Source organism: Chiloscyllium plagiosum, chromosome 10 (assembly GCF_004010195.1).
Source record: "Chiloscyllium plagiosum isolate BGI_BamShark_2017 chromosome 10, ASM401019v2, whole genome shotgun sequence".
Classification (NCBI taxonomy): Eukaryota; Metazoa; Chordata; class Chondrichthyes; order Orectolobiformes; family Hemiscylliidae; genus Chiloscyllium; species Chiloscyllium plagiosum.
The window spans coordinates 87341167-87365309 of record NC_057719.1 but is presented as its reverse complement, the minus strand read 5'-3'; the positions used below and the strand labels follow the sequence as shown (position 1 = coordinate 87365309).

At 45.4% G+C, this 24143-nt stretch overlaps 1 protein-coding gene across 1 annotated transcript in view; it reads left to right on the top strand.

Moving 5' to 3' along the window:
* The window catches only part of LOC122554023 (spectrin beta chain, non-erythrocytic 5-like), a 234174-nt gene extending 210534 nt beyond the window's left edge, over positions 1-23640 (top strand). The window contains exons 54-68 of the mRNA XM_043698510.1: positions 369-524; positions 1359-1576; positions 3455-3644; positions 4107-4283; positions 5141-5245; positions 5430-6092; positions 10488-10559; positions 15082-15168; positions 16373-16464; positions 16834-16931; positions 19671-19734; positions 20522-20608; positions 21909-22030; positions 22240-22374; positions 23303-23640. Coding sequence (XP_043554445.1) covers positions 369-524; positions 1359-1576; positions 3455-3644; positions 4107-4283; positions 5141-5245; positions 5430-6092; positions 10488-10559; positions 15082-15168; positions 16373-16464; positions 16834-16931; positions 19671-19734; positions 20522-20608; positions 21909-22030; positions 22240-22374; positions 23303-23529 — 2493 coding nt within the window. The 3' untranslated portion in view covers positions 23530-23640. The remainder of the gene's footprint in view (positions 1-368; positions 525-1358; positions 1577-3454; positions 3645-4106; positions 4284-5140; positions 5246-5429; positions 6093-10487; positions 10560-15081; positions 15169-16372; positions 16465-16833; positions 16932-19670; positions 19735-20521; positions 20609-21908; positions 22031-22239; positions 22375-23302) is intronic.
* Positions 23641-24143: the final 503 nt, after the last annotated feature.

Below are 24143 nucleotides of genomic sequence, written 5' to 3'. Positions count from 1 at the left end.
TCAAAAAACTCAATCAAGTTTGTGAGACATGATTTCCCACGCACAATGCCATGTTGACTATCCCGAATTAGTCCTTGCCTTTCCAAATACATGTACATCCTGTCCCTCAGGATTCCCTCCAACAACTTGCCCACCACCGAGGTCAGGCTCACCGGTCTATAGTTCCCTGACTTGTCTTTACCGCCCTTCTTAAACAGTGGCACCACATTTGCCAACCTCCAGTCTTCTGGTACTTCACCTGTGACTATCGAGGTTGGGGTTGTTCTGTTTGTGGTGGGGTTATTCAAGCTGGCGGGCAGCAAGTGGAGAAATGTGTCTGCAGAATGGAAGCTGCTATCAGTCTAACTGAGCCTGTACCCCCATGATAGAATCTGAGGGCAGCACAACAGGTACACCGATTCGACTACGATGTGTCTGAGCTGAAGGCCTGGATTCAGGAGAAAGATGGCGGACTGGGCAATGACCACTACGGCCATGATTTAAACCAGGTGCAGACGCTGCTACGGCAACATGAAGGTCTCGAGGTAAACCACATCGCCTCCCAATATTGCATGTGTACTTACTCCATGAAGGGCATTGGGGCTGGGGCAGCAAAATCCCTGGGGGAAGAGGAAGATCACGCCCCTTGGGGGTCATTCCACCAGTGGGGTCACTCCCCTTGGGGTCATTCCACCAATGGGGCCACTCCCCTGGTGGATCATTCCACCAACGGGGCCACTCTTCAGGGGGATCATACCACCAATGGGGTCACTCCCCTGGCAGAATCATTCCACCAATGGGATCACTCTCCTTGAGACATTCCACCAATGGGGCTACTCCCCTTGGGTTCATTCCACCAATAGGGCTCACTCCCTGGAGGCTCATTCCACCAATGGGGTTAGGACCTTCATCAGTGGGACACTTGGCTGTAGGGGCACTCTGCTATGGTTGGAGGAGGAGGGGGGTTGGTGCGTTATCCTGTGTGGAGGCAACACAGTTATTCTGCTAGGAGGGGCCTACTCCCCCTCAGGAATGTGGGAAGGGACTGCTACAGCACAGAGGGTGGGGGCGGTGGTATGGCAGTGAGTGTGCCTTCATCGGGGTGGCACATTCCCAGAGGGACGCAGTCTCCAAGGCTGGATGGAAATCCACAACAAAATTCAGGTTCAGTATCCCTGCACAGGCGATTCCACTCAGAATGGCAATATGTATGAAACAGCTGTTACCTTTCAATAAGAAGTAAATGTGCCTCACGCTGGAAAATTACTGCTTCTTATAATGTTCTGTGTTAAGTAATATGATTTCCAGCAGAGACAGGCTGTGTCACTGGGCTGGTTACGAATTCGGACCGATACAGACGATAATTGTGTTCCTTACAGAGGGAGCTGGGAGCCATAAACCGAGAAGTTGACCGTATTGGCGGAGAAGCCCGGATGCTGGGTATAGCGTATCCACACGTCAAGGGCAACCTGCAGGAAAGGCTGGAGGAAGTGGCCGAGTGCTGGGATAACCTGTACCGGAAAGCCGGAGAGTGCAAGGAGAGGCTGCTGCAGGCTGAGCAAGTGCAGGCATATGTGAGCGACTGTCGAGTTTTCCTGTAAGTGAGAGCTGGGGCCTTGGACGGTGTTGGGGGCACTTCACTGACTGTACCAAACTGAAAGTTAATGAGAGCTGGGAGTGTCGTCAACTCCGCTTGGACAATTTCCTGGGCACTTCATCAGTTAATCTGCTCCTGCCATGCACTCTAACTTCCATCATTAGTCCATCTTGTCGACACGCTGTCTTTGGACAGTCAGTTACAAAGACAGACTCAATAGCAAATTTAATTTATCTTTGATGCTCAGTGGAGCCAACATGTATCCCAGTCTGCAGTGAGTAGTGTCCCTGCCTCTGACCCAGAAGCCGAATACCCCTCATGACTTGCTGGCCAAAGAGTATGCGTTCTCCAGTGCAGTCAAACAAGTTGCAACTCACTCCAACATACCCCAGCAGCAGATGGTAAGAATGGGAGAAATTCCTGGTCGGTCAGGTGATTGAAAGAAAACTGGAGTTTCTCCCACCTCTCTCCACACACAGAACATCAAACATTACAGCACAGTACAGGCCCTTCAGCCCTCGATGTTGCGCTGACCTGTGACACCGATCTGAAGCCCATCTAACCTACACTATTCCATTATTATCCATGTGCCTATCTAATGCTATCCAATAACTCCACACTATCTGCCTGAATTAAACTTCATTTGCCAATGATCAGCCCAGCTTTGCTAGGATTTAGCAGGCATAATCACAGCTAATCCAAGTGAACTTCAACACCATTGCCACCACAGTAATGTTTACACAACTCATAAAATAAAGCGTTCAAAGAGATTTCAATCTAATCACAGTTTGGTTTATTCTTTCAAAATTTAAGTGTCATTTTTTAAAAAGTATTCTGTGACTGGATGCGGGCATTGCTGGTTGGGTCAGCATTTATGACCCATCCGTAGCGGCAGATTGCAGGTCCACATCCCATCGTCGATGTTCACAAACATAAAGGGCTGACCTGAGGGTATCGCACTTCATGGAACTAAATCCCAGTAAAGATGGGCACCTCGGGTAGATACAGGGTTACTGAGTATTTCTAAAACATTTGCAATACACTTCTTATTTCCCTCCTGGCATTTTTGAATCACGGCTTTGTTTTCACCTGTTTTCTCCTTTAACATTAAGAATCCCCTGGATTCATTTAGAATGGATGTGAACTGCATGCCAGGAACACTGTTTGATGTTGTGTCAGCCTCCCACCATTAGAGGCCAGTGTGGAAGAAAGACGACAATCGAGTCACCACGTTATCTTTCCATAGTCTGGAACTGAATTGTAATATAATTGACATATCGAGTCAGGTGACTCTTCATGCCTGCAGTTCTGATGAAGGGACATTGGTCTCGAAACATGAACTCTGCTTTCTTCCCACAGACTTGCTGAGTTTTGCCAGCAATTTCTGTTTTTGTTTCAGATCCACAATTCTTTGTTTTATTGCAATATAATGGATACTCCTTGTTTTTTTTAATAAGCTGTACATGTTCAATAATGTGCGAATTTAGCCCATTTATTGCCTTCTGTCAACACCACCCCACCCCACTCCAACCATGCACAATCCTTTTTTTTCATGGCATTCTTCTGCCTGAGGCTGCACTGGCTCAGTGGTTAGCACTGCTACCTCACAGCGCCAGGCACCTGGATTTGATCCCAGCCTCTGCCAACTGTCTGTGTGGAGTTTGCACATTTTCCCTATGTCTGTGTGGGTTTCCTCCGGTAGCTCTGGTTTCCTCCAGATCAACGATGAGCAGGTTAGGTGGATTGGCCATGAGAAATACAGGGTAAGCGGATAGGTGGGTTTGGGTGAGATGCTCTTCGGAGGGTCGGTGTGGATTCAATGGGCCGAATGGCCTGCTTCTGTGATGTAGCGAGTCTGTGATTTTCCTGTTTCCACAGGGCCTGGGTTAATGAGATGGATACACTACTGGACTCAGAGGAGCAGGCCAGGGGAATGCTGGGAATGGAGCAGCTCTGCAAACATCACGATGAGTATAAATGTGAGATAGACAAGCAAAGACCCAAATATGAAGAGCTGAGAAGTGTAGGAAATGAGCTGAGAGAGAACACACGCGTCATGTCAGAAGAGGTAAAGGCCAGAAGGAAGCTCCCCTCCAGCTCCCTGCACTGAGGAGCCCAAACTGTAAACCCATAATCCCCTCAGATTTCACTGTGACCCCCCACAACTGAGATTACTGTGATCCCTGTAATCCGCAATTCCTAAAACCATAGAGACCAAACTAAACACCACCCCCATCCCTCTGCCACTCATAAGGACCCTGTACTCCATTTCCACAATGCACACACTCACACACACAATCTCTCTCACACATTCTCTCACACAATCACATACTCTCACACAATCACATACTCTCTCACACGCTCTCACACACACACTGTCTCACACACTCTCTCACACTCATATTCTTCACACTCACACTCTCTCTTCACACTCTCACACAGACACTCTCAAACATACACATAGACACAGACACACACACTTTGGGCAGACACACTTTGCTCAAGTGTTATGCATGTTCCCTCGGAACAGGTTGATGAGAAGTTGAACGAACTGTCTGAGAATATGGATGAGCTGGTGAAGAAGTGGGAGAGGCTGGAGGAGCTGTACCAGAAGGAGCTGTGGAAAGAGGCACAGCTCCGGGAACTCGAGCTGCTGGCTGCTTGGCTGAACTCCAAGGAGGGACTTGTAACAAGCAACAACTATGGGGTAAGACTTACCTTATTGGTTATTGCTGGCTCTTGCTGTTTCCCTGGATTGTGGCAGGAGGCAGTAAGTAGGCGACTGGAGGGAACTGGAATTAAGAGGAAGTTCCCTCAATCTGTGTGCGTTCCTTTGGCCAAGACTGCAAATTGCTCTGATTCAGTTCACACAAAAACCAGTGAAACTGAGCTGAGCCAGGCCAGGCCAGGCCTGAACCCAAGGCCTGAACAATGGACCCACAAGCATCATGTTGGAGCTGAGAGCTTACAACTGTCAGGAAAGACAACATTGCAGGACCTGTCCACTGAAGAGAGGGCTGTAGACTGGCACAAGAGAGGTCTTTCAAGTGACGCTTGACAGACTAATGAATAAATGTTCCAACTGTGGGGAATGCCAATACTTGGGACAGTTACATCCTAAATAAGTCCTACACAGAATTCAATGGCTGTATCTTGTAACTGGGAAGGTGACTGTAAGTGGAAGTTTACAACTTACCGGCCACCAGCTTCTGGATTAGAGTGGTGCTGGAAAAGCACAGCAGTTCAGGAAGCATCCGAAGAGCAGGAAAATCGACGTTTCGGGCAAAAGCCCTTCATCAGGAATAGAGGCAGGGAGCCTCCAGGGTGGAGGGATAAGTGAGAGGGGGTGGGGAGAAAGTAGCATAGAGAATCACTGAGATTCTTGTAGAGAGAGGAGGAAAACTTCTTCAAGGCAAGCAGACTTGCAAGAGGATTCGCAGTAGGGTTAAGATCAATTCTGTGTATGTGTGTATCTGTGTGTCAGAGCGTATAGTGCAGTGGGGGCCACCAGCTGTCCCTTGAGCCATCTCCCTTCAGCACTGACTTTCTCATCTCCTCTCTCAGGATTCTGTTGACGAAGTGGAAGACTTGATCAAGAAGCAGGAGGACTTTGAGAAGATGCTGGCAGTTCAGAATGAGAAGATTGGCCAGTTGGAGAATGCAGTAAAGGTCAGGCGTACAGCATAGCTTCAGTTGAAACCCATGTCTCAGCCTGGCGATGGGCGAGAGTGCTGTTGTTAACTGTGTGCCGAACATACAGGGAGACGAGTCTTCGTCTTATCACCTGTACTGTCAGGCAGTTTGGTAACAGATGGAGTTGTGTAATTTCAGACTGTTTTTTGACTGGTTTTAGGGAGAAGGATTCCGAGCGGAGGCGAGTGTGAAGGAGAGAGAACGCAAGGTAGCCCGTGTTCCCTCCCTGAAGAGAAGAGGATCCGATAAGAAGCCGGCGCCATTGAAGATCAGTGAAAAACGCAGATCAGACCTTGGGAGGTCCCCGAAATCCTGGACCAAAGAGACAATTGTGAGCCCAGCCCCAAAGACCCCAACAACACCAGACCTGTTCTTCTCTCCAGTCAGAAGGGCTATCCAGAGAGGTCCAGACACTGCAGAGGACAGGAGACGGGCTTTTGTCCAATCACCTTTGTCACCAAAGTCCTTAAGCCTTCACAGTCCTGAAGCAGGACGTCCATCAGTGAGGGCTTTGAATTCTGTCTCACTGCCATCCAAACTACTCGCCCGGCTCTCGTCCAGCGAGGAGCAAGATCCAACCTCCCTGGCTCAAGGTGGCATCAGCACTGAGGCAGCTACAGCCCAAAGCCCTCCAACTTCTGCCGATTCCTCCCAGGACGAGCTTCATCCAGAACAGGCCACAGCACCAACTGACGGGTGCCAGTTGGACCCTGCGACCAGCCCATTGGAGATACAGGGGCTTACTGGCCCTGGGAACACAGAGCTGTTATCAATCACTGAGGCTCAGCCATTGGACTCAACAGCGGCACCGACGAGTGAAAAGGTAGGAACCCAGCATTCCCTTTGACGTTTTGGTCTTTGGGATGTTTGGCATTAACTTCTAAGATGTTGCTGCTTCCCTCCCTGCTGTCTGTCTGTCTGTCTCTCTCTGGCACTCTATATCTCTCTGGGGTAGATTATTATCTAAGCAATAATCTGGTAGGGCAGTCTGCCTGCCCTTTGTATAAAACCCGCCTGATTTTTTAAAATTATAATTAAACTCCTTGTACTTATGTCTCTATCTCAGTGTCTACACCTTCTGCTGGTCTATGTAAACCTCTCCCTTTCTTTCTCTCTCTCTCTCTTTCCATATTTCTGTGCCTTTCTTTCATAGAATCCCTACAGTGTGGAAACAGGCCATTTGGCCCAACAAGTCCACACTGACCCTCCAAAGAGTATTCCTCCCAGACCCATTCCCCTATTACTCTACATTTTCCCTAACACACCTAACCTACACACTATGGGTAATTTAGCATGGCCAATCCATCTAATCTGCACATTTTTGGACTGTTGGAGGAAACCGGAGCACTTGGAGGAAACCCACGCAGACACTGGGAGAATGTGCAAACTCCACACAGACAGTTGTCCGAGGCTGGAATCGAACCTGGGTCCCTGGCGCTGTGACGCAGCAGTGCCGCCCCGGTTCCTTAGTCCTTGCCATTGCTTTTCCCTGTGATTAGACCATAAGACATAGGAGCGGAAGTGAGGCCATTCGGCCCATCGAGTCCACTCCGCCATTCTTTCTATCCTTCTACCTCTGACCTACCCCCACCTCTCTGCTATTTTGCTTCCAATGTGGCTCATTTGGTATCAGGCTTGTTTCTGAATGGTGGAGCAGGCCCCAAGGGTTGAATGGCCTGCTCCTGCTCCTAGTTTCAATGTTATTTTCTGTACCATTGGTTCTGGGACTCGACTGATTAATTCAGACAGGAATGCCTGTCCTAGCCTCTCAGAAGGTGGGTCAGGGAACATAATCAAACTCGGAGTCAGTTTTCCAACTGTGGGTTAAAATGTTGAGCATTAAGTTCCCAGAAAGTTTCAGGCGGGACTCGTAAATATATCCTGAATATTCTTTACCGCCCCCAACCACTGAATTACTTTCACGTGCACAGAAAACACACGTGTTCACAAACCCATGAGGTATGCAGTACCTAGCAGAGTACACATCATCCTCCAGGCTCCAGTGAGTGTAACCTTCTTCAGTTTCTCTGCTCCTTGATAACCAAGGTGATTCCTTATGCATTAGGGATACAGCATTAGGGATGAAGCCTCTCCATGTTGAATGCCTCATGAGAAATCTCAGTCACATGAAGTGTCTGGCTTGTTGTTAACTGCTTAGAGTGTTGGCTTGAAGACCAACCAGGCTAATAGCCAAGCTAGGCAGCCAGGTATGCTGAGGCCAACAGACCTGACTGGGACAGCCAACTCAGGACCAGCTTTTATCCCATGGAAGCCTCTGATAAAAAGCTCTCACCTCTCTGTACATTCTCCTTGTTGTGTTGGAAGGTCAGTGAAACTGGTGGTGCAGGGGTTGCTAAGTGTAGCAGTTCCTCTGGAGATGCCTGTTGTGCGTAACAGCCATGTGTGGTGGTAATCTTACCATATTAACTCTCACTCTCAGTGCGTTGACAGTGGTACATACCCTGGCAGGGCACTGCAGATCATTCACCCTCTTGTGGCTCTTGAGCCGCACATGGACACTGACCTCTGTAGCCTTTTATGGTCATTCAGGATGGCCTCTAGTTGCCAGCTACATGGAAGTCAGCTTCAGTTCTCTCCCTGATAAGCCTTCAGGAGAAGCCCATTTCTAAAACATGGTCTCAAACATCTCCATGGAGAGAGTGATGAGCAGAGATTGAGAGATGGTCATGGGTTGCAGGAAGTAACTGACTATCTGGTTACCTTTTCAATATGGCACCTGGATGTCACCTCCCAGAAGATCCCAGTGGGCATCAAACAGTTTTACCCACACACCTGTAAAAGGTGGTCTCTTACCCACACATGGAAATGTAACGAGATGAGAAGAACATAATCACTTAGGAAACCCTGACCTATCCCTGACAATAATTCTCTTCCCTGTTTACGTCTGCCTCCACATTCAGTCTCCAAACAACAATTCCACCCGTCGTTTTCCAGATATTAAACTGACAGTCGTGAGGAGTATGTTTAATCATTACTTTAAAATGTCTGTAGAATCCGTAATAATGTTTGAAAGGAATTTGTAATAGTTTGCATTAAATATCAAGGAATCAGTTGTAATTTTCTTGCATAATAAATACTGGTGCATGTGGCCTGGAGACCATTGACCTGGAAGTAGAAACAGTAGGGAGGAAATCCAGACCAGCAACTTTGTGGCTGGCAGGCACAAAGGATAGGTATAAGCAGATGAGCTGGAGGGCAAGCCCCTCCTGATGAAGAGTTCATGCCCGAAACATCAATCCTCCTGCTTGTCAGATGCTGCCTGACCTGCTGTGCTTTTCTAGCACCACACTTTTCGATAATTGCAGACACAAAGAGAACCTAGACAGAGATAGGAAAGAAGAACATGGAGACTTTTTATGAGGAAAAGAAGCAAATTATTCTAAGGAAAAGATCTTTTTTGTTTGGTAGAAAAGGAGACAAGAGTTCTTGAATGCTTTGGATGAGATGGCAGTAATGGTCTAAAACCTGGAAAGCTGTGTAAATAGCTCAGAAGCATTAAAAGAGCTGGGTGTTTTCTCAGAAGTGGCTAACCCTTGAACTGGGTTCTTGATTGAAAATGAAATTATCAGGACTGTCATGATTTCATAGAATTAGCTATGAAGAGAGGTTAGATTGACTGGGTTTGTTTTCACTAGAACGCAGGAATTTGAGGGGTGACCTGATAGAATTTTATAAGACTGTGAAGGCATGGATAGAGTGGAAAGTATGAGGCTTTTTCCCAGGGTGAAGGGATCAATTACTAGGGGACACAGACTCATGGTGCGATGGGGGGGGAGGGAGTTTAAAAAAGATGTGCGAGGCAGGTTTTTCATACAAAGGGTAGCAAGTGCCTGGGATAGGCTGCCAGAGGAGGTGGTGGAAGCAGACACAATAGCAGCATTCAAGAAACACTTGACAAATACATGGATAGGAAGGGAATAGAGGGATACAGAACCTGTAAGTAAAGATAGTTTTAGTATGGAAGGGCAAGCTTGGATGGCCAAAGGGCCTGTTTCTGCGCTGTATTGTTTTGCTGTTTTTTAATTATTGATGGTAATCACACCTGTAAAGTTCAAGGGTGAAAGCTACCCAGCGTGAAGAAAGAATAGCACATTGTTGAGCTCAGTAGTTGTGTATGTGAGGTGCATTGTTGTGGTGTTGCAAGCTGTAAGTTTGTTGTATTGACTATTTAAAGCGAATTTATTATTTTATTTGAAGCATCACTTGTCTGTAATTTCATGTTTCATTTGCGTTAGTTCTGATTTATGAGAAAGGAAAAGTTATAAGTGATGGAAGCAGGTACAATTACAACATTTAAAAGGCATCTAGATGGGTTTATGAATAGGAAGGGTTTAGAGGGATGTGGGCAAAATTCTGGCAAATGGAACTAGATTAATTTACGATAATTGATCGGCTTGGACAAGGGTCTGTTTCCGTGCTGTACAACTCCACAACTCTAAATGACATTTTGTTTGTAAATTGAGATTGTTGGGTCCATTTGGGTATGTTGGTTTACAGATCCCCTGGGATACTGCCACATGGCAGTCTCATTGGCCTTTAACACTGTTGAAGAGCAGACATGGGGTTCCAGAAAGCATTCCTTCATTGTTCAACACCACCAAATGGTGGAATCTAGCTTCCAAAAAATAGACTGTGCATCTGCCTACAAAAAACTTAATACACCGCAATAGTATGTCATTGTCTGTGAAGCAGACCAGAGACTATGAAAACTGCTGCATGAGGGGAGACTCTTTGCACTATTTCCTCTATATTCCCTGCTGCTACCAATTCCAATCCTGTTAGGATTAGCCTATATATTGTATAATGACATTTCTAATTGTAATACAGAGATCACTTTTACTGAGGGGCCCTCCCTTAGATAAATTGCTTCTAAGACGCATCCCAAAACTTAAATTTAAAAATTGGGGGTGCTGCAGTGTCAGAGGTATTGTGTTTCATGTGATATGTTAAACTAAGGGACCCACTGACCCTCTGAGGAAAAATGTAAAAGGCACTTATTCGAAGAAGAGGGAGTTAACACCATCGTCAGGGGTAATATTACTTCCTCAACCAATATTGGCCAAACCAATGATTATCGTATCACTGAATGGGGCATTTCCAACACCCATTTCCAAAATAGTTAATTTGCACATAAACCATTTTTTGAGACATCAGTTATGAAAGATGCTGTATAATCGGGGGTTATTTTCTTCCTTAGGTTTCTGTAGGATATCAGGCGATGGAGGGCACACTCGAGCGAATGCACAAATTGCAACCCGGAGGGATTAAGGTAGGAACTGGTTGGAGGAACAGTAAAGAGGGGGAACTATTTTCAAAGGCTCCACGTGTCAGACAGGTACAGCCAGCTATACGGTCACATTCCCTCTTACAGCGATCTGAGAGCACTGTGACATGTTTCACTTCATTTAACAGTCCTCCTGGGCCTGAGTATAACTGCTGAGTTAACTCTTGGCAGTTTTGAGAAGAGGTTCTAATCCTGATGGGAGTTGGGGCTCAGGCTTGACCCACATTGGGATCTTGCTGGCAGAAATCGGAGCGAGGTGTGGCAATCAATCTGAGTGACACCGGAATTAAGAGGGGAACGAGAAGTGTCAGAAATGTTTAATTAATTTTGGAGTGCTAACACTCCTGTGTGATTGTTACAGCCATGCAGTCATTCCTTGTTGGAACTGCAGTCCAACAGGCAGTTTGATTCAGTAGTGGACTCTGGATGAGAGAAGTCAGTGGATGTTGAGATTAAGACCAAAGGACATAGGAGTGGAAGTAAGGCCATTCGGCCCATCGAGTCCACTCCGCCATTCAATCATGGCTGATGCGCATTTCAGCTCCACTTACCAGCGTTCTCCCCGTAGCCCTTAATTCCTCGAGACTACAAGAATCTATCAATCTCAGCCTTGAAGACATTTAGCATCCCGGCTTCCACTGCACTCCGTGGCAATGAATTCCACAGGCCCACCACTCTCTGGCTGAAGAAATGTCTCCGCATTTCTGTTCTGAAATGACCCCCTCTAATTCTAAGGCTGTGTCCATGGGTCCTAGTCTCCTCGTCTAACGGAAACAATTTCCTAGCATCCACCTTTTCCAAGCCATGTATTATTTTGTACGTCTCTATTAAGTCTCCCCTTAATCTTCTAAGCTCCAACGAATACAATCCCAGTATCCTCAGCCGTTCCTCATATGTTAGACATGTCATTCCAGGGATCATCCGTGTGAATCTCCGCTGGACACGTTCCAGTGCCAGTATGTCCTTCCTGAGGTGTGGGGACCAAAACTGGACACAGTACTCCAAATGGGGCCTAACCAGAGCTTTATAAAGTCTTAGTAGTACATCTCTGCTTTTATATTCCAACCCTCTTGAGATAAGAGACAACATTGCATTCGCTTTCTTAATCACAACTCAACCTGCATGTTTACCTTTAGAGAATCCTCGACTAGCACTCCCAGATCCCTTTGTGCTTTGGCTTTATTAATTTTCTCACCATTTAGAAAGTAGTCTATGCTTTTATTCTTTTTGCCAAAGTGCAAGACCTCGCACTTGCTCACGTTAAATTCCATCAGCCATTTCCCGGACCACTCTCCCAACCTGTCTAGATCCTTCTGTAGCCTCCCCACTTCCTCCATACTACCTGCCTGTCCACCTAACTTCGTATCATCGGCAAACTTCGCTAGAATGCCCCCGGTTCCCTCATCCAAATCATTAATATATAATGCGAACAGCTGTGGCCCCAGCACCGAACCCTGCGGGACACCGCTCGTCACCGGCTGCCATTCTGAAAAAAAAAACATTTATCCCAACTCTCTGCCTTATTTGACCTGATACTTTCTTGTAGAAGATGCAACAACAGGTCACAGGATCAGGAGCCAGTGTCCGACAATGTATCCCTTTTCTCCAGTCAGCCATTGACCCACCTCGGAGTCAGAAGATTGTGGGTTCAATTTCCACTTTAAAGACTCCTGCAGATAATCGGACAGTCCAGCGCTGGACAAAGGGAGGGACAGCTTGTGAATAAGATATTAAGCCAAGGCTCCAATTATAAATGTGTTCCACAACTTTTCTTTCTAATCTTTTTGATATAAAGTGTGTGGGCCCTTTCCTTTTCTCACACGACTGGCTTAAATGGGCCTTTGCACATGTTTCACATCCATGGGGCTTAGAGGGAACATTGCCAAGAGCTCTCCCATTTGGTTCTAAACAATCCAGTGGCACTAGTCAAAGAATTGGAGAGAAAAAACAGACCTGAAATGTTAACTCTGATTTTTCTTCACAGACAGACCTGCTGAGTTTTTCCAGCAATTTCTGTTTTTGTTCCTGATTTATAGCATCTGCAGTTCTTTTGGATTTTATAAAGTATTGGAGAGATCTTGCCCAAGTCCCAGCTAATACTTATTCCTTGACCTACCCCTGAACACATGGTAACATGTCATTATCTAATAAGTTAATGGCTGTTCATCCAAGTATCTAAAATGAAGCCAAACGTTGTTCTGACTGGATTGTAACATTAACTCTGTTTCTTTACTCTCTAGCTGCCTGCCAGACCTGCTGAGTTTCTCCAGAAATTTCTGTCATTGTTTGAAATAATTGGTTGGTTCTAATTTTCCAAAACTTATTGGACTTGGGAAGGTTCCTTTAGATTAGAAAATAGCTAATGTGACTCATTTACCAATAAAGGAGGCAGAAAGAGGGAAACTGCAGGCAAGTTAGATTACCATCTGTCACAGGGAAAACATTAGAAGCTACTATTAAAGATGTTCTAATACTTGTTCAATACAGTTTTGTCAAAAGGAAGCCATGTTTAATTAATTTATTTGAATTCTTTGAAGAAATTCAATTCTAGTCTCCCTGTTGTTGGATGTTGTGAAACTTGAAAGGGTACAAAAAAGATTGACAAGGATGTTGCCAAGGTTAGAGGATTTGAGCTATAGGGAGAGGCTGAACAGGCTGGGGCTGTTTTCCCTGGAGCATCGAAGGGGTAACCTTATAGAGGTTTACAAAATGGTGCATGGAAAGGGTGGTTAGACAAGGCCTTTTCCCTGGGGTGGGGGAGTCCAAAACAAGAGGGCATAGGTTTAGGGTGAGAGGGGTAAGATTTAAATGGGAACTAAGGGGAAATTTCTTTTCACAGAGAGGGTGGTGCGTGTAGGGAATGAGCTGCCAGAGGAAGTGGTGGAGGCTGGTATAATTACAACATTTAAAAGGCATTTGGATAGGTATATGAATAGGAAGGGTTTAGAGGGATATGGGCCAAGTGCTGGCAAATGGAAGCAGTTTAGTTTAGGATATCTGGTCAGCCTGGTCGAGTTGGACCAATAAGTCCATTTCCATGCTGTGCATCTCTGATTCTAAATAACTTGTGCTGTAGTTAAAGAGAAACCAGTGGATGTAGTGTGCTTAGATTTCCAGAAGACATTTGATAGGTTATTGTAGAAAATTAAATATTAAGGATAGAAGATTCCTAATAACAGGAGAGTAGAAATATTAGCGAGTTTTAACACATAAACACATTTATTAACACATAAATAGAAAGCGGGCCATACCACCAGTGCATCATCCGGAGACTCACTGATGATGTTATAGTGCTGAAACATCTGTAAACGAACTTTCCAGCTCAGCGAGCAAACCTACATCCAGAGTAGAAATATTTTTTAAGGTTGGCAGGATGTCACAAGTGGTGTGCCACAGGGGTCGATGTTGGGACCTCAACTCAGTACAATTTCTATAAGTGATGTGGATAAAGGAATAGAAGGTATGGTAGCTAAATTTACTGATGACACAAAGATAGATGGAAATTGAATTGTGAAAAAGACATAGAAACCTACAAAGGGATACGGACAGGTTGTGAGTGGGTAAAGACTTGGCAAATGGAGTACAGTGTGGGAAAGTAGAAAATTGTCCATTTTGGCAGAAAATGGTATGTTATCTAAAAGGTGAAAGATTACAGAGCTCTTAGATACAGAGACATCTCAGTGTCTTAGTTAATGAATCACAGAAGGTACACAGGTACAACACATAATGAAGAAAACGCATAGAATGTTATGTTTTTTGTGAGGGAAGAGAAGTGACAGTTACGCTTCATTTATGCAAGGCATTAGTGAGGACCACATCTGGAGCCCTGTGTACAGTACTTACAGCAGGATGTTAATGCATTGGAAGCAGTTAGAGATGGTAATTGCTAATAGTTGGCGTGAGTGGACTGCATTGTGAGGAAAGGCTAGGCAGGCTGGCTCTGCATCCTCGGGAGTTTAGAAGAAGTCTGAAGTGATTGAATTTAAACACAGAAGATCCTGAGGGGACTTGACCAGGTGGATGTGGAAAGAATGTTTCCTCTTGTGGGAGAATCTAGAAATAGAGGTCATTGTTTAAAAATAAGGGGCACCCATTTAAAACAGAAATTAGGAAACATTGTTTTTCTGAGAATGGACTGTCTTTAGAATACCCTTCCTCAAACATAGTGGAAGCATAATCTTTAACTGTTTTGAAGGGCAGAGGTAGAGAGATTCTTGATGACCATGGGGATGAAAAGCGAGATGTAGGAATGTAGAGTTGAGGCTAAAATCAGATCTGCCATGATCTTATTGAATGGAGGAGCAGGTTCAAAGGACCTCGTGGCCTACTCTTGCTCCTTGTTTATATATTGGTATCAGATTGCTGACTGAGAGAGTTTGCTTAGCACAGACTGGTGACTGCACTTTGGTCCATAACACTCTGCCTCTGAAATTCTTTCGAATGTAACAAAATACAATTTAAGCACAAACGTTGTCTTTTTCACTCCAAACTTTAATTTCATCTTTAGGTCATCTCTGAAGATTGGGTCACCTATTTTGTGACTCTGAAGGAGCAAGCCCTCTGTTTCTACAAGAACGAGAGTGATAGTTTGATGGTGAGTTGTCATTCCCTGGAACAGAGAACTGAAGAATTTGTAAGATAGGAGATTTTAATAATTCGAAACTACTTGTAATCTCAGTGTTAATCCAACCTCAGAACAGAATAAAACATGCTATTCAGCAGATAACACTGCAGAGAGATGGGATGAGAGTTAGATTAATCAAACTGAGAGACCAGGATACTGAGGAATAGAATTCACCTACAATCACTTTCTAATCAAGCACAGCACTGGGATGATACAAAGTAGTGCTCTCTCTACTTTTTTTAAACCGAAAGTAAAGGCTTCTCTATACTGTCTCTCCATAAAATCCTCCCAGGACAGGGACAAATACAGAGGAAAGCTACTTCTACACTATCCCTTCCAAAATTCCCAGAGCAGGGAGAGCACAGAGAGAATAAAGTGTAAGTCTCTTTCTCTACACTGTCCCCATACACTTCCAGGACAGGGAAAGCAGTGGATCTGATGCACAGTAAAGCACCTGGTCAGTAAGGTCCTGATCAGATACTCCTAGACAGTTACGATACTTTAAGAAATTGAATAAAGCTTCCTCTGTAATGAGGTTGGCTTCCAAAGAAAATGGTGAAATCCTCTGCCAGTGCAGGAATTTAAATATTACTTATTCGCAGAAGCAGTCAGAATTTCTGAGTTTGATGTGTACTGAAACCATAGCACTCTAAGAGCATGTGTGTGTGTGAAACTATCCCATACCCCAGTGACAGTTAGTGTGTGTGGGAGCTATACCCCAGTGAGAGTCAGTGCGTGTATGTGGGGGAGGCTGTACTCCAGTGAGAGTCAGTTCACATAGGACCTATATCCAATTTAGATTCAGTGTCTGTATGATAGTCATACCCCAGTGAGAGTCTGTGTGTGTGGGACTGTACCCCAGTGAGATTTAGTGCATTTGTGGGAGCTGTACCCCAATGACTGTGTATGGGAGCTGGACTCCAGTGAGATTGTGTGAGAGATATTTTGGTGGCTGAACACAGCTTTGGGAAATGTCTGGTAGGTGTGAAAGGCACTATATAAATGCAGGTGTTCAATTATTTTCTCAATTTGAGTGATGTTCTGTCCCATTACGCAATCCTTGTCTGAGGTATCCAGTTTCCTTTAAACTCCTCTGTTCTTGGCTCTGTGTCTTGCCATGTTCTCTTTAAGCAGACCCTGCCTAAGCTTTGTGTGTTCCTGTCTCTGTCTATAGGATTCTCCTTGCTCTCCAACCCTCGTGATCAGCGATGCTCGGTGTGAGGAAGCTGCCGACTCTACGGACAAGACACACACTTTCTGCTTACAGTACGTAACATCAGCTCAACAAATGAAGCCTAAACTTTACTTGGTTTGGGACAGTGTTTCCCAGTGTCCCTGAGAGATCACTGTAGAGAGATTAAACTCTAACACTAACCTCAAGCTCCTCTATCGGATATGGCTGGGGTTTTGGGGGCGGGGGGGCGCTCTGGAGGGGGGTGGAGTGAGTTGAAGATTCATTGGCACACTGTTCATGTGCACAGCCACTCTGAAATCATGTGACAGAGTGTGTGTGTCAGTAACTGTGTGTCAGTGAGACAATGTAAGTGAGGGGGTGTGTGAGAGACACTGCATCTGGTGTGTTTGATGTGGGAGGCACTGTCATGAATTATCTGACTATAGTGTTTTTCCTGATAGACTGAGTGACAGAAGTGAGTACCTTTTCTCTGCTCCATCGGGCAGCCTGATTGGCGAGTGGATTCAGAAGATCAGCAACAATGCCGGTAGCTGTGGAGGTGAGAGTCTGCTGTCAGCTAATATCTTCCACTTTTCTCCATGAAGATGCTTCCTAAAACCGAGCTCTTTGACCAAAGTTACCTGTCCTGAGATCATGGGACTCAGCGATTTGTTGTAGGCTGCAAAGTGGCAGAAGTAAACAGCTCTTCGTCTCTTAACAGTTGTTTATCCCTGTGAAACAGTGAAGCTAAGACAGTGTGTGAGAGACGGTGAGGCCTGTGACCATTGGAGTAGGAATAGAGGAGGAGATGACAGCAGGGTACGACTAACCAGACTGGACGAGCTAACCTCACTGTCAGGCTCCATCAGATCTGCCTTGGGCCTCTTGAGAATGATCTCTCTGGTCTTCTCCTCAACTGCCTCTGATATAACCAGGGCAAAGGTGATGGGCTCTGACAACATTCCAGCTATAGTGCTGAAGGATTGTGCTCCAGAACTAGCCATGCCCCAAGCCAATACTAGTTTCAAAATAGATCTAATCAAAGATGTGTAAAATTGCCAAGGTATGGACAAAGTAGGGCAAATCCAACCAGGCCAAATACCACCCTATCCATCTCCCCTTATCAACAGCAAATGGAAGGTGTCATGAACAGTGTTTAGTCAAGGTTCCATCAAGAACACTCGACTCCAGGCCTCTTCATGGACTGGCTCATGCTAAAGAAGGGACAGCGAATTTTTTTTTTCTTTTCATTGTGGGTTTCAGTGGCAAGGTCAGAATTTGCTGCCCATCCCTAGTTCCCCTTGTTGGTGAGCCATCATCTTGACCTACTGCAGTCCATGTGGTGCTGCCACAATGCTGCAGGTCCAGCATTACCACTCGGCCATGAGAAAGGATTGTGGTGATATATTTTGAAATCGAGATGGTGAGAGGTTTGTAAGGGGTGGTGTTTCTATGCATCTGATGCCCTTATCTTTAGGAAAGGTCACAGATTTGGAAGGTGCTGTCAAAGGATCCTGGGAGAATTCCAGCAGGCATCTTGTAAATGGTGGACACTGCTGCCGTGCCTGAGTGAGGGAAGAAATGACTGCTTAAATTGGTGGATGGGTTGCTTCATCCTGGATGAAGATGAGCTTTGTATGTTGTTGGGTCTGCACCCATTGAGGCAAGTGGCGATTATTCAATCATACACCTGACTTGTGTCTTGTAGATGATGTACAGACTTTGGGGAGTCAAGGGAGTTACTTGCTGCAGAATTCCTGGCCTCTGATCTGTTCTTGTAGCCACTGTATTCATATGCTGGATCAGTTCAGTTGTAACGTCCAGAATGTTTAGTGATAGTAACACCATTAACTGTGAGGGTGACTGTCAGATGCTCTATTCTTATAGATGCTCATTGCTAGCTCTTATGCAATGTGAATGTTCCTTGCTAATGACCTGCCTAAGCACAGACATGGTCTCCCTCAATATTTGAGGAGTAGCAAATGGTGTTGAGCATTGAACAATCATCAGCAAACTGATCCTATTATAGAGGGAAGTTCACTGATGAAGCAGCTGAAATTGGTTGGGTCAAAGACCTGAGAAATATCCTGGAGCTAAGATCACTGATCTCCAACAACAACCGTCTTCCTGTGTGCCAGGTATAAGTCTAACCAGCAGCTCCTTGATGCTGCACTCAGACAAATACGGCTTTGTTGTGATTCTCAGACAGAGTGCATTCCCAGCCCCTTAGTTGCAAGTGGTGAGCCTGGTTCTCAACTCTCACCCATCTTGGACCAATTCTGTTTTAGGTCCAGCAGGTCTTGCTAAGTGCTACTAACAATCCCATCTGTCATTTTACTGATGTTTCAGGGGCTGTAATTGGCCTGATTGGATCTACCCTAATTCTTGGTGGACAGGAGAAATCACTTTTTCTTGTAAGCGAACAAAATGCACGGCCTATGAAATATAACATGGATAAATGTGAGGTTATCCACTTTGGTAGCAAAAAGAGGCAGGCAGATTGTTATTTGAATGGAATTAGATTGGGAAAGGGGACTGGTGCAATGAGACCTAGCTATCCTTGTCCACCACTTGGAGTTAGACATACAGATGCAGAAGGAGACAAATACTATGTTGGCCTTCATGGAGAGAGGATTGGAGTACAGGAGCAGAGCTGTTTGGCTGTAATTTACAAGACCTTATGAGACCACACCTGGAGTATTATGTGCAGTTCTGAGGAAGACATTCTGACTAAGGAAGCAGTGCAACAAAGGTTTACCAGATCAATTCCTGGGGGACAGGTTTGACATGTGAAGAGAGACTGCTTCAGTTAGGATTATATTCATTACAGTTTAGAAGAATGGGGTTGGAGGGTGGGGGGGTTGTCACATAGAAACGTATAAAATTCTAACAGGATCAGACAGGTTAATTGCTGGAAGGTTATTCCCGGTGATCGAAGAGTCCAGAAGCAGGGGTCACGGTTTAAGAATAGGGGGTAGGCCATTTTGGACTGAGATAAGGGGAAATGTCTTCACACAGGGAGAGGAGTCTGTGGGATTTGCTACTACAGTAAGTGGTTGAGGCCGAAACACTGAGTGCTTTCAGAAAGAAGTTGGATCTAATTGTTATGGTTAAAGGGATCAAAGAATATGGGGGAGAAAGCAGAAACGAGACTGAGTTAGATGATCAGCCACGATCAGACTGAACAGCAAAGAAGGTTCGATGGCTTACTCCTCCTAATTTGTGTTTTCTACAATACTATTTTACAACCCTCGGGTTTCACTAGCTGATTGTTGACTCTTCCTGTGCTGTTTTCCAGGTTCTAATGAAACAAGCTCGTCAGCTGTCAATGTGTGTCCTTTGCAGTCTCCACAACACTCCTGGTAAATACAGTACCTCTTTCCATGAGTCTGTGTTACAGGGTGACACTGTTACATGTAAGGGCTTTGAGTTTCTCTGCCACAGGGAAACAGGAATTGTAACAAAATACAAGGTCTTCTCTCTCGGACCTCACCTGATCTTCCTGTGGGTGAACAAGACAGTGAGTGCCATGAGGCGACAACTGTTGCTGAATCAAATCTCACACATGCATAACAATCTACACTCATGCATGTACATGCAGGTGTTAGCATATTCCCTATCATGCACAAAAGCTATGCTGTTTCTATCTTCCCAGAATCAGAGGCCAACTATAGCCTCCTGATTGGAGCCCAAGCCATGTTCAGTGGTGCAGTCTGATAATCTTTAAATACTCCGTGGCTTCTGCTTATTATTCAGGCTGAAAGGTAGAGAAAGCAAGTTCCAAACCATGCAGGACAGCAACAACTCACAATTCATCAACGTGGTGAAATTGGAGCACACTCCTTTCCCCGGTTTCCTCATCCAGTTCCCTGCTCCTTCCCTCAGCTTTCTCTCTCTCTCACTCAGTCCCTGCTCCTTCCCCCGGTTTCATCTGTCAGTCCCTGTCTGGGATCTACATGTTCCTTGGTTTTCAATTCTGAGGTGTCTCAGCCCAGTTTGTTCCCTTCTATCCTCTTGGCCTTTCCTCCTTATTCCTACATTCTGGGCCCCACATCAATCCTCCAAGCCAACTGATGACAGCGAGAGGAGATGTTGCACTGAGTGGTGTCACCTGGGATCTCACATTAACACTTGTTCCTTTCTCCAAAGTGATCCATTTATGACCAAATCCCAGCTCACGACGGGGAGTCCGACAAAGAAGGAGAAACCCGGAACCAACAAGGATTTACTTCCCAGGTAGGATGAGGCCCTGAAGGTAAGGGAACAGAGATCATGGGGTGCTTGGTGCTGGGATAATGCAACACAAACCAAAATTGCTGGCGAAACTCAACAGGTTTGCCAGCATCAGCGGGGAGAAAGCAGAGTTACCACTTCAGATCTGGGGGAATGCTCTGTGTTACTATGGGTGCCTGTTAAGGAGCAGTTGTTCCAGACTGTCACATTCTGGAGTTTGCAACTGATAACCTGCTTGAATATTGTAGTTTATGGTCACTGAGTTTCACTCACTGTCATTCCACATAAGATTCTTCAGAATACTATTCCTGGGAATGGTTCTACAATATGTATCTATAACAGAACTCAACCATTTAATGAGTGATATAACATTCTTCTACACATCAGTCATGAGCTTGCGTCAGCAGACGCTTCCTGTCTGTAAATCCTAAACCCCTGTTGGCACATTCTTTCTGAAAATTTGTGCCAACTATTTCTGTTATAAATCTCAATGTCCGCATTCAAAAAGGCCCATTGCCAACTGCTCCTGAGCATCAGGAAACCCTTTCATACAAAATGGTTTTTGAACAATTGTCATCCACCACTTTTCATTGGCAAGTAAGGTCTTACTTTGGACAAGAGATATTTGAGATTAGATTACTTACAGTGTGGAAACAGGCCTTCGGCCCAACAAGTCCACACCGACCCACCGAAGTGTAACCCACCCAGACCCATTCCCCTACATTTACCCCTTCACCGAACACTACGGGCAATTTAGCATGGCCAATTCACCTGACCTGCACATCTTTGGACTATGGGAGGAAACCGGAGCACCCGGAGGAAACCCACGCAGACACATGGAGAATGTGCAAACTCCACACAGTCAGTCACCTGAGGTGGGAATTGAACCCGGGTCTCTCTGTGAGGCAGCAGTGCTAACCAGTGATTTTTGTCCTTTGCACTATCATTTAACATGTTCATTTAAGATTTTCATGGGAGAACTCAGCCCCCTACTCAGGACAGAACTAGTTCTTCCTCTGATGTTTTGGGAGTGTCCTCTGGGGCCAGTGTACTGGAAGCTTTACTCTTTATCTAACTCCATATTGTCCCTGTCCTGGGAGTGTTCGATCAGGACAGTGTCATGGGCATTTTACTTTCTATTTACTCCTAATTTTAATGTAGAAAAGCTTTACTTTCAGTTTAAAGGTGTGTTTGTGTAGAAAGAGCTTTACTTGGTATCTAATCCCGAGAGTGTTTGATGTGGATAGTGTAGATTGTGAAATGAACACAGGGAGATGATGTCACCTTCTTGTGTTTTTAACAGGAGAACACCATCTTTCAGAGTGAAACACAGCAACTCATCGAATTTGTCTCCACAGAGAGCAGGGGGGCAACGGGATAAGTGGAGAAACAGAGACCCTCCGCTGGGAACAAACGGGACAAAAGGTACCTCAGCATCGGCAAAACAATGTTTCAGATAATTGTTCATAAAACTTAGTGAGTGTTTTGAAACATCACGAAGCATTAGGAACAATTACTGGGCTGATATGGCAGCGTGATGAGAGACGGTTCCTGTACTGTGGGCAGTGTAGTGATAGCACCACATTCTCTGCTCCACCATTCACTGACGTGATGTGTCTTTGTACATTTTGCAGATTCCGGTGTTGAGAGTAACTCAACAGGAGACACGCAGTCAGTGTCAGTTCCTCCACCAAAACCTCCTCACACTTACTATAACACCCACCAATATCCAATGGGTGGGGAGCAGGGGTATCATGGCCTGAACGCAGGTTAGTGCTGTCATTTCTCCGTGAATCTCCGGTGTGGAAATATACCAGACAGTAGTCACACTGGCACTGTGCCTTGTATCCCAATCCTCTCCAGCTCACAGCATGCATGGTTTGACCAGCTAAAAGCTTTACCATCCTGCATCCCAGGAACCATACTAATTCCCTCAGGATCAGAGTCCAGCTACCCAGGCGCAGGAGCTATGCCAAAAGGATGGTCCTGGTACAATCTCCAAAATCATGCCTTTACCACGCTCTGAGAGGGTTTTTGCACAGCTACTGGTTATCAGTACCTGATGCCCAAGACTGTAGAAAATATACAGTGGCACAGTAGCTCAGTGGTTAGCACTGCTGCCTCACAGCGCCAGGGATCCGGGTTCGATTACAGCCTCGGACGACTGACAGTCTGTGTGGATTTTCTCCGTGTGCTCCAGTTTCTTTCCACAATCCAGAGATGTGCAGGTTAGGTGAATTGGCCATGCTAAGTTGCCCATCCTGTACAGGGATGTGTAGGTTGAGTGCATTAGTCAGGGGTAAATGTAAAGTAATAGGGTTGGGGAATGGATCTGGGTGGGATACTTTCCAGAAGGTCAGTGTTGGGCCGAAGGGCCTGTTTCCACACTGTAGGGATTCTATGATAATTTCTAATGATAAAGTAGATTACAAGGTATTTGTGAGCGCATTTTGGCCGAAAGGAGGGTCTGTTTCTAGTGACCCCTCAAAACTGCAGACTATGTAGTTTTCAGGAATATACTGTCAGTGCAGTAAGCAGACCACACACAGTGGATCACAACTACAATGAAAGAGGAACCCCAGTGTCATGCCTAATTCCACATTCTGAGAGGGTCACTGTTCACTAAGCCCAGGGTTACTTACAGCTGTACGTAAGGGAGACCAGTATTCCTAATATGTCACTGTTTGTGCCTGTCAGGTAACAGACAGACCTTGGGCAGTACTCCCGATCTGTGTGTGGAGCGAAGGCAGCCTGGACTCTCTGGCAACCGACAAGAGAATGAAAACCGACGCAAGACCTGGGAACCAGAGAGCACAGGGTCACCCAGCAACTTTACCATGCCAACATGGCACCACACCCGGGACACAGACATGGACAGTGGCAAGAAGAAGAATGTTTTCAAGAAGTTTTTTGTAAAAAAGTAACTTGAAACTGCCTTAGCCTTCCCTCTGATAGTAATATATTTTCAGAAAATGCATGGAGCTGAGCTTCACAAGTGTGTGTGTGTGTATATCTGCAAAACGTCATTCTAGAACATAGTGAACGTCTGACTCACCTATTCCAGTCTCTAAGCGTGCAGCTGATTGCTCAATTCCACATCTCAGTTCCCTTAGTATCCTCTCCACTGGGTGCCTCAGCATTCACATCCCTCTGAGTGAATCTCATTATTTCAGTCCGAGGTGGCAGTAACTTTATTCTGAGACTGTACCTCCTGGTTCCACATACACTAGCCCAGAGGAAACTTCCTTACAGCTTCTTTCCAATTAATCTTGAGAATTCCAACTGTTCCATTGAGGTCAATCTCGGAATACCTCTCAGAAATGCAGGCCTATACTGCTCACTGTCTCTCCTCATAAGGCAGTTTCTTTATCCAGGAATTATTCTAGTGGACTTTAGTTACACTTGCATTAAAGGAACCCAGATCTTCAAAACATTGCAGTGAGATTTCTTTTCTCTTGTACTTTGATTGAAAGGCCAACATCCCAAGTTAATGTGCTGGGCCAACACATTAACATTGAGTCCCTCTAAGCACTTGTCA